At 37.1% G+C, this 11,323-nt stretch overlaps 1 protein-coding gene across 1 annotated transcript; it reads left to right on the top strand.

The window, feature by feature from the left end:
• Nucleotides 1–790: 790 nt before the first annotated feature.
• Nucleotides 791–8,981, top strand: plek (pleckstrin). The gene is made up of 9 exons (XM_012854307.3): nucleotides 791–898; nucleotides 3,276–3,431; nucleotides 3,537–3,718; nucleotides 5,347–5,438; nucleotides 5,553–5,737; nucleotides 7,266–7,370; nucleotides 7,526–7,609; nucleotides 7,694–7,763; nucleotides 7,908–8,981. Exons 1-9 carry the CDS (start codon nucleotides 857–859, stop codon nucleotides 8,045–8,047), a joined length of 1,056 nt encoding a protein of 351 aa, XP_012709761.2. The 5' UTR covers nucleotides 791–856; the 3' UTR covers nucleotides 8,048–8,981.
• The last annotated feature ends 2,342 nt before the right edge of the window (nucleotides 8,982–11,323 follow it).

The following is an 11,323-nucleotide window of genomic DNA, read 5'->3' as shown; positions in this document are numbered from 1 at the left end:
TAGTAATTAGTCTGCCTTTTAAAATTCTTGTAATGTATTCTATTTCTAAGTCTTGTTTAAAACATTTCCACTTTCTACTCAGTGCAGTTTCGAAATGTCAAGGGAACATTGAGCAATTAGAAAAAGAGGAACTTCTATTTTCCAGAAATACACTGTGTCTGACTCAGGAGAGCGGTTAGGATTCACACACCCTTAGCTAAATTTAAACAGTCATACCCTTTAGTTAGAAAATACTAATGTTTATTTGCTATTTCTTAAAATATTTCTTAATTCTTAAAAAGTGACATTTAATAAATGAAAGTAACAAAAAATAAACTTTCAAGATAAATATAGGCTTACATAACATACATTTTAAAAACATTTAAACTTAATGTTGCTAATTAAGTCTTACAAAGTTACTTTAGATGCAAAAGTGGCTACAACAGCATATTATTTACTGGAAGATGAACACATTTGACACTCACTGCCTTTTTTTTTCTAGTCTTACTGTGACCACAGTAAAATATACTGCTGAAACATTAAAACTGTCTAGCCGTATCTTTAAACGTTAGACCAAAAAAGCTCTCAGACACCCAACAAGCTCCAGCTTTAAATAATATATCAGACAACAGGAAGCTGGTTGACCATCATTATCATACCCGACGTTCACATTTCCTGCTTCTGAGTTTTAGCGTTTGTGGGTTTTTAAAGAAACACACACACACACACACACACAGAGTGAGAGAGGGAGCTAGCGAGAGAGCGAGAAAGAGAGAAAGAGAGAGAGAGAGAGGGCGTAGGTTAAATGAATGTGAAATGCTTTTGACAGTCACAAAAAAGTGATACGTTGCAGCAGACAACAGCAGATAGCCCAGTAATGGAGCCACAAGAGATCAGAGAGGGATACCTTGTGAAAAAGGTAAGAATATCTTTATAAAAGTACACTTCACCTCCTACTATGTTGTTCTACTCAGTCTACCAATTACATACATTTTATAAAGAATTTATCTTACCCATATCAGCTCTGCTGATACTGAAGATAGAAACGTTACATTTTGTCCCATGAAAAATGTTCATTTAAATGTGTAGCCTTGAACTAAATATTTCTCTTTATTGTGCCACAGAGGGGAAATCTGTCTCTGTGTTTAACCCATCCTGTTGTGCTAACTGCCACTCAGTGTTAACAGTGTGCTGCTAACACTGAGTGGCGCATGGGGTGCAATTTGTGGTCAAGGGCCTTGCTCAGGGAGCCAGAGTGACAGACTGAGTTGCGAACCAGCGACCTTTGTTGGCTTGGAATGCTGGGCGTTTGCATCTTGTAGCCACTCCAAGACGCAAATGCCCGAGTCGCTAACCTCTCAGCCACCACTACCTCATGAAGTACACACCTCATAAGCATTGTCCTTTTAGACAAAGAAAGGACATGTCATTGGTTTTATAAATGTAACACTACTGTTTGATTTCATATTAAGATATGATCACTGCAATTCTGGAAAAACAAACAACCGATAAACTGAGATGCTTGGTGTGAGAACATATGCAGTACAGTGAACTCAACATACTAAATGTTGCAATTTCACTGGCATAGTTCAGACCAAGATATAAATAGAGGAACAGATGTCACAAAGGTGCAGAAAAACACAAAGAATGCACACTTCTGTTCTGCAGTCGAAACAGAAATCTAAGTTAATACTTAGCATTGAAAGTAACAAATTAAATGCCCTTTCCATGTTTGGAAGTTCTCTCTGGATGACACAATGTAGAATAAACCCACAAACTTCCTACCATTCAATTCAAACATTGCAATAATACATATAGCTTTTTTCCACTGGCACATAAAAAAAGAAAAAACTAACACCACCTACGCACACAACGTTTTTGTCTCCTTTGAGTAATGTGTGATTTTTGCTCTCTACACACCTTAAATGTCGACCAGAGGTGCAGTTGTACTTGTTTGAGCTCAGTTTCCCCTTTTGTTTGCATGATGTCAGACTAGTCTTAGTTCCCTCTTTGTACTATCCATTGTTTCTTTCATTTGTTGCATCTGGTTTTAAAGTCCTTTAAAGCTCGGTCAGTTAAAGTATTTTTTGCTCATTTCTGTCTTAAATGTAATTGCATTGTTTCTGGTTTAAAATAAAAATCATACAGATTAGGAAACCACTCCCTTCGTGACAAAATGTTATGAAACATAGACCTATCATGCAGGCAGATGATAAAAGAATGATCCCTTACCCTGTCATAGAGAATAATGCAGGTTTTAAACACAGCAGCGTATTAGGGTGTTAAAAAGTTTAGGTTGGTCAGTTAAACCAGCATGCATGTCTTTGAAGTGCAGGAGAAAGCCAAAGAACTATAGATGGACTGAATTTATGTAGCACTTTTCTAACCATACTAATCACTCTGAGTGCTTCACACCAAAGCCACACTCACCCAGTCATACTCACTAGCATGCACATTCATATGCAGACATGCAGAGCGGTAGGCAACTTTGGGTTTAGTGCCTGGCCCAGTGGCACATCGACTAGTGACAGGGGGTAGCTTGTATCGAACCGACGACTATGCCCACTCAGTGACAGTTGCGCCACTGTTTCCTGTGGGGAACAGGAAGATCCCACATATACAAATGGAGAACATGTAAATTACATGTAGACATGTTTACCACAGTTAAACATTTTCATTCAAATATATCAATGCTTCCAGACATCATTGTCACAGCAAATGTTTTATTTTTAGGAAGCTAACTTCAACAAATTATTTTTAACTTTATGCTTTCTTAAGAGAAAAAAAGATGACTCACCAGAAAAAAATATCTGTGGTTTAACTCAAGCCCGTGTTTGTTCTGCACCACGAGTACAGGGGAAAAGAATGCTACACACCTCAAATGATAAGTCTGAAATGATTAGACTCCAAAAACATGAAATGAAACAGAACACTACTAATAAAACATGGAGATTGACACATGCACTGTCCAATCTTAAAATATTTCCTTGCCATTCTCTATAAAAAGAGGCTATTTTTGTTTGTTTTATATTGACATAGCCTTAGTGTGTCTCATCTAAGTTTATGCCCTCTAGTGCAAAAGGAAAGAATTCTGGCAAAAGCAAAAAAGTATGATGCATGAACTTTTGTGAGTCGATGAGCAGAAAAGCAAGCAAGAATCCCAACGACAACAAAGTTATGCAAAAATAGGCATTAAAGCGTTCACTTAATATCCAACACACCTCACGAATGCTACATCTTCAGTCAGTGCTTCTGCCCTTTTTCTCAAAACTACTTGCTATATTAACGATCCTCAGGGTACAGTGCTGAACTCCTGGAGTGCAGTGTGGGTGGTGCTGTCAGAAGACGGTTTGGATTACTATAAAAAGAAAACGGATCGCTCACCGAAAGGGATGATCCCACTGAAAGGAGCAACGCTCATCAGCCCCTGTCAGGATTTTAACAAGAGAATGGTAAGAAAATATCAGGTACAACTGTCAGCTATAATTTAAAACAAGCACTGCAGGAAAAGACCTGTGAACATCGAAACTTTAGCTAACTCAACCTGCTTGATTTAGCTGGTATTCAAGATAACTACGGAAAAGAAACAAGATCACTTCTTTCAAGCCTCATATGTGGAGGAGAGAGAACTTTGGGTCAAAGACATCAAGAGAACCCTATCCTGCTTGAAAGATGGGAAAAAGTTTGCCAGGAAGTCCACCAGACGTTCCATTCGCCTTCCAGAAACAGTCAACCTTGCGTAAGTCAAATTAAATCCTGTATTTTTCCAAATAATATGTTAAAATAATACAATAAGTGGAACTAACACTGGAAAAAAAAGACTTGCTAACTTCCCTAGGCAAACTTGAGAACATTACAGACCTGAGTTACTAGCTTGATAAGCTGCCACAACCACTAATTTAATAATATTTCTTGTACTTTAATGTGGTAGAAAGTAGAGTATTAATGTGAAGAGGGAGGAAAGTGGATGCTTTTCGAAGATTTATGCAAATGAAAATCTGACAAATGTTGCGTGCATTATTGAGCTTCTTCCACTCAGAAGGAGCAAAGAGGCCGATTGTAACGTTGAACAAGCTGCATAGATCGATCACTCAGGTTGGAGAATCTGTTGACAGGACAGCTATTAGATGTGCTCTCCACAAATCTAGTTTTTCTGGGAGAGTGGCAAGAGGAAAGCCCCTTTTGACAGAAATTCACAAGTCCTGTTTGCAGTTTGTCACAAGCCATGTAGGATACACAGTAATCATGCAGAAGAAGCTCCTGTCTACTTGAAAAGTATACAGTAAGTTTGACAGCAGACGAATATGCCCTGTCACCCTGAACACGCCATTCTTAAAACAATCCATGTTGGCAGCATGATATTAAGGGGATCAATACAGAGTAACCCTAGAATATGCTTGTGTAGATTCGCCAAATACAATATTAAGTGATTAAATTAAAGGGATATGGCCTCAGGTTTATTTTATTTTTTTTAAGGGCAGCCTTGTCTCATCTGCCCGGGCAATTTTAGAGCCGTTCACTACTTACGGTGTGACTAAATTGATACATTGATATCTTTAGGTGAGATGTTTGAATGGTAAAGTGACGATGACCTCACAAATAAACCAAATTAAGCCCGAGGCTACTAATTCGTGTGAACTAACGGCACAGTAAGTGACCGTAACAGACTTTTTTTTGTATGTGTTCTGACTACAATTTATAGCCTAATACCACAAAACCATGGTCAGAACTGAGGAGACCTTTTGCATGAGAGGTGAAACAAGACAAGTCTACTTTTGTTTCATTTCACTTAGAGTAATGCAGAAGAGAATTTGTCACTGACTGCAAAAAATCTTAAGAGTGGGGAAGAGGGTCGCCCTCTAGCATGAGAATGAACTTTAACTTTAACACACGGTGGTATGGTTTATATCAAAGCATGTGTCACAGGCACATCTAACTGAGCTTTTAACAGTTTTAGATGGGAAAAAAGGGGAAAACTAGATTACAAACCATATAAAAAAATGCACACCACACTTTTTAGACTTTTCTTTGGGATGAGAAAAAAACACTATGCATGCCTTTTCTTTTACCACCCAAGTATGCACTACTTTGGTGTTGGTCTGCTACATAACATCTCAATAAAACACATTAAGGTTGTGGCTGAACATGATAAGAAGAGAGAGAAAAGTTCAACAGGTTTGAATAACTTGTCAAGGCACTGTTAGAACGCCATTTGCTCTCTTTAAATATCACGCACACAATTTTGACTCATCAAAATGTCCGCAGCCTGATTGGCGTAGCAGCACTGTTTAATCATTTGATGCTTAAAACTTTAAGATTATGAGGATAAATGGACATACTAACTGTGGTTACATTGTGTTTTCTCAGTGAGCTGTATGCGCTGATGAAAGACCAGGACGATGGAGTGAAGGAGCTAAAACTTGAACAAGACAATCGAATTTTCAACCACTGCTTCTCTGGTATTGCAGTCTAAGTTTTATGGATGTTACCACAGATGTGGAGGAAGAGTTCTTTCTGTTCTTAACCTTCAAATGTCCTCACCCCTTTTCACTGCTTCTCCATTTTTTGCGCAGGTGTCACAGTGGTAGAGTGGCTGATTTCGAAAGGGAAGGCGAGAAATAGGCCTGAGGCACTCATGTTAGCAGCGGGGCTTCTGAATGAGGGCTTTCTCCAGCCTGCAGACGACCTGTCAAAAGAGGGAGCAGAGGGCGGGGAGCAAACAACCTTCTTAGATCAGACAAAAGCTCTGTACTACTTTGTGAGTTCAGCTCGAGAAAAGTTACTAACAAAAACGTCTCTTTATTTCAGAAAAAAAAGAAAAAACGACAGAAAAACTGTTAATGCATAGACTGCCTCTTGAAAGTATCCACAGACCTTAAAGCTTTACATGTCATGATTTTACAACCATACACCTCAATGATTTAATGACTCAATGATTTTTTTGTGGTTGATGAATACACAAAGTAGCACATTATATTGGAATTGAAAGAAAGGGATACATGGTTTTCAAAATGTGTTACCAAATATTTCAAAAACAGTGGCATGCCTTTGTTTTCATCGCCTTTTCTCTGAAAGCCCTACAGAAAACCAAATAAAAACAACTGCCTTCATGGGTCACCGGCAGTGCCTCGATAAATTATTTACACCTCTTGGCTTTTTACCTATTTTGTTATTATTCCCACCTGTAAATTAAACTCTTTCAAGTTCTTATTGTATGCGATGTTCTGCACAAAATAGTTAAAAAGTTAGTGAAGTGAAATAAAGAAAAAAAATACATTAAAAAGAATAAAAAATTTAAAAACTGAAAATTGGTTTTCTACTTAAGTATCCATCCCCTTTGCTGTGAAGCCCCTAAAAAGTTCTGATGCAAACAATTACTTTTAAATGTCACATAATTAGGGAAACAAAGTCTACCTGTGTGCAATCTAAGTGTTCCATAAGCCGTACACCCCATAGACCTGGGCTTTACTGAATAGTGGCCAGAAAAAAAGCCATTACCTCATAAATTATTATCCTATAAGCTTTTAACATCTCATGGTTTGATGTCCAATCCATCTTCTGTAAATGAAAAGAATATGGCACAACTGCATGTAAGACATGACCGCCCACCTAAAGTAACAGCCTGGCAAAGAGAGCGATAGTCACAAGAAACAAGAGGCCAAAGGACAACTCTAGAAGAGATGCAGGGGGAAATAATCTGTAAACAGGGACAACTCTCTGTCAGGTATTCTGCAAATCTGTTGGGGAAACAGCAAACATGTAAAAGAAGGTGCTCTATTCAGATGAGGCCAGAATTTGACCTTTAGGCCTAGCTGCATACTGCTATGCGTGAAGAAAACCATCACTGCACATCACACCAAAAACAGCAGACGTTTCTTATCCAGGGGAAGAGGAAGTTGGTCAGAGTTGATAGGAGGGTGGATCTCGCTAAATGCAAGGCGATATTGTAAGAAAGAAATGCAGCAGACCTGAGATTAAGGTGGACGTTCACTTTTCAGAAGGATAAGAAGCCTAAAATTACAGTCTGAGGTACTACGGAATAGTTTAGATCACATGGTGCAGACCAAAACCCGAATACACCAAAATCTGTGGTCAGACTAAAAAATCTATGTTCATAGTTGTAATTGTACGGACTGACAGTCTGTCACATTAGATAATGATGATATAGCATTTAAGTATTGGGTTATAACCTGAAAATATGTGAATTAAGTTAAAGGGGTATGAATACTTTTGTCAATTACCGCCCATATTGTGTGTAAAATGTATGTGCATCGTTGTGCTTTCAGGCAGATAGCGGGTTCTTTTGTGAAGGCTACTCCAGTGATGAAGATGTTCTTCTGAAGGATGAATTCAGGGGAAACATAATAAAACAAGGCTGCTTGCTCAAACAGGTGAACTATAGTTGTCAACATTCAAACATCCAAAGCCAGTTACTAGAAGAGGAACTTATCTTGACACTCATATATCTCCGGGTTAGGTTTAGCCTCCTGATGTCGTCATATGTTGTTAACTTTATGGTATCTGATCACATGTTCTTTTATCACAGGGCCATAGAAGAAAAAACTGGAAGGTGCGAAAGTTCATACTTCGGGATGACCCTGCTTATATGCACTATTATGACCCTGCAAAGGTAAATATCCTGACTCAAGCTATGGTGTGCAAATTCAAATTTAAGAGAAAAAATAAACAATTGTTTCTCCTTTCTCACTCTCAGGGCGATGACCCTCTGGGCTCAGTACATCTCCGAGGGGCTGTGGTTACAGCCGTAGAGTATGTGCCTGATGGTGGGTGATGTTGCTTTTGGACAGGATGCAAATATTCCTTCTTCACTGAGACAAGAAAAAACAAACAAACTCAAGTGTACTGTCAGTACAGTTTCTTTTACAGTGAGCCCTTTTAACTCCTCTTCTATCCTTTCCTGGTTTCAGCCAAAAAGTACGACGTTGATGGCAACCTCTTTGAGATCATCACCGCAGATGAGATTCACTATTTCCTGCAAGCTGCAACAGCTGAAGAAAGAAAGGAATGGATCAAAGCAATACAGACGGTGTCAAAGAGCGGAAAATAACATCTGTGAAGCAATAGGGGAATATCTAAAAGCCTAAGCTGTATCAAAACTTCTGTAACATCAAACTTTTCTGCTATGGGTTCTTTCATTGTGGAAATCCTAGTAAATTTCACTTTCATACACACATTATGTTTATGCATTATATGCAAAATGAATTACAATGTATCTAAGAGGGGAAAAAGTGTTAATGCCAGATGAATACATTTGAAAGGCACTGTGTTATTTAGAATTATAAGTTCAATTGATACATGTATTTGTTTTTCATTGTTTGGATTAATAGTTGCTCTTTATCCTTTACGTAAATATACATATTTAAATAAGCTGGGTTGCATAACAGTAAGACATCTCTTTTATTTAAAAGTAGTGTAAAACAAAAACAAAAATGCCTCAAGGCAAAAATCTATATTAATTTACATTAATTTAATTTCCTCCTTGTTTAGTCTTCTTCTATACATTTGAGATAGTTGCTGTCACACAAATGCTCAGTTAGCGGGTGTGAACAAAGCGCGAGTTGCATTCTGTCTTCACCGTTGCACAACCACTTAGTAGCGTACACACCTGCTGTATATGTGTGAGAGTTTTTCAGCTACAAAACTAATTGCATAGAAAAAGCATGACAGAGATGAACACTTGTTACAATGACGATTTAAGGGCAGAGTATTAGTTTCAGGACACTGCTTGTAGTTCAACTAGTTAGAGTCCTCATTTTATGTCAAAGTAGGTAGGATATATAAATATAAAATAAGTCCTACAAAGAAAATGTATTAGACTCTTCGTTTATCATTTGAACAATTGTCAGACATCTGGGATTTACTCTGTTTAAAAACTAATTGTTTGCTTTTTTATACTATTCTGTTGCAAGTGAGAAACTAAATGCTTTTGTGAATACATGAATAAAGGACCAGGGTTTAGTCAAACAAAACCCCATATATGAGTTCAGTTCGCTGGGATCAAATTCTTTTGCTGGTGGTAACTTTAACCACAATAACATCTTTGATAAAGAATCCATTGTAGTTCAGGAAGGCATGTCGAATCACTTGAATAACGTCACTTTGACACCTAACACCCACTTATTTCTCAGAAAGCAGTTTCAGCTTTGTGTCAAAATACTGCAGAGTGTTAAAGCGTGGAGTGCAGGCTCTACAGCACATTGCGGCGATAAAGTGCACACCGACACACATGTTGATCTGTCATATAACTAGAATCCTGGCATTGAAAGGTTTTTAAAGACTTTTGCAATGTTTGGCAGTACAGTAAATATGGATGTGTCTTTGTAAACATCCTGGTGGTTGCAATGATAACCAGTGATGGTACTGATTTTATTGCTCATTAGTATTCATTAGTTCTGCATGCAGATCATTACAGTAGAAACAAAACAAAGCAAATTTTGTGACACGCCAATCTTTTACATGTTATTGATTCTATTTTTAACGGTTTTGTTTATTTATCAGGGACAAATTTAGAGACAACTGTTTGATTTGCAAAATAAGAAGTGGAATTCGTGCATACATGATTCTAGCTATGATTTAAAACTTATGTCTCTGGCAAGGTTTTCACTGATTAAAACACAAACATAACCTTGGATAAGGTGCAGTTTATTCCAAAATGTCACAGTGAACAGAAAATGAAATGACTAAAACAAGAAAGAAAATGAATAACTAAAATGACGATACAACTACATGCTTTCAAAAGTTTTAAATGGCCTTGAAAACCTTGAATTGAGAAACTGTTTTTATTTCTGGCAGTGAAGGCTTCCACAGTTGTTGAGTTCTTACTGAGAACAGATTCTGTGCTTTGGTAACCTGTTTCCTCTTAATGTTGTTTCTGTTTTAAGGTTATAAGATAAGATAAGATAAGATGATCTTTATTGATCTCACATTGGAGAAATTCACTTGTCACATCGGCTCAATAGTCAGTCAATAGTCAGGAGTAGGAAAGGGTGCATCCATTATATACAGTGGATCAAAAAGAAAATGAGAAAAACATAAGAATATAAAAAAAGAATACAAAAGAAGTCGGAGTAGGCAGATGATGTCATGTGTACTTCCCGGTTATACACATTTACTGACATATCGATCGGTCGGTCTGCTAGCTGACAGATTAGTTTAGGTGTGAGATGTGTGAGGTGTGAGATGACTTAAGGTCCTTAAAAGCAAGTTTGATAAACTTCCAAAAACGTTGAAGTTTAGTATTTTAGACTTTTGATACATTCAATTCCAAGGGCAGATTGAAGTTTAAGCAAACTGCTTGGGGCCCCCTGCTGGTTCTGAGGACCCAGGAGAACTGCAATCCAGACAGCTGACAAGTTAACACATGCACCAGTTATTGGAAAGACATGTGTAACTTGAAAGTTAGCTTTACAATATCTTAATTTATGGCTAGTTAAGTAACATCTTTACATATCTAAGCTTTTAAAACATTCATGCTTATCTTATCTTATCTTAATACAAAATCAAAAGATGCAAAAATAAAAAAAACAATCAAGCATGGCCAATACTCCAATGGTGCTGGACTGGCTTTGTCTAAGGACATAAAGACCAGTACCTAGTGTTTGAGCCAGTACCTGTGCTAGTGATAAAATATTCCATGCATAAATTGCTGCATTTTCTTCAGAGGTCAGAATCATAAAAAACTGACAAACAAAAAAAATGTTTATTATACATTTTTATCAAACTATGACAAAGTATGTCAAATAAGCATGTGAATCTAAAATACCACCTAAAGGGAAAACTCTAAACACATGTAGTTATTTTATATAATTGCATAATGTTTTTGATCAAAATTTATCGATTTTTACTTTACTTTTATTTAAATTAAGAACACCGAGTTTATTTTGGTCTTGTTCAGGGTCAGATGTTTATTTTGGGGACAACATTACGTTCACTTTATGATTCAAACACCAGAGGGCGCTGCGTACCTACCCATCACTTTTGCTCCAAGTCTTAACCAAATGCATAATTGCGGTCTTCTCTGTTGTTATTTAGAGCAAGTGACTTATAAAAAGCGAGATAAAAACTTTATTTTCTTAAACATTTGATCAAAAATATGAAACATATTCTATTTTTGTTTTATAATTGGCACGTTGTCATTTGGTTGCACATTTTCTTTAATGAAACACAAGAGGTAGCCTATTCTTTTTTTAAGAATAGTTAAAGGTCAAAAATAAATACACACCAATGCATTGCTGAGTTTTGAGCATATGAGACATTGGACTACAACCTCTATGAAGTCATAAATTACTTTTGAAGACCTGGGGAATTATCACCTTATTATTCA

Source organism: Fundulus heteroclitus, chromosome 22 (assembly GCF_011125445.2).
Source record: "Fundulus heteroclitus isolate FHET01 chromosome 22, MU-UCD_Fhet_4.1, whole genome shotgun sequence".
Classification (NCBI taxonomy): Eukaryota; Metazoa; Chordata; class Actinopteri; order Cyprinodontiformes; family Fundulidae; genus Fundulus; species Fundulus heteroclitus.
The sequence above is the reverse complement of the archived record's forward strand: the minus strand, read 5'-3'. Positions and strand labels throughout refer to the sequence as shown.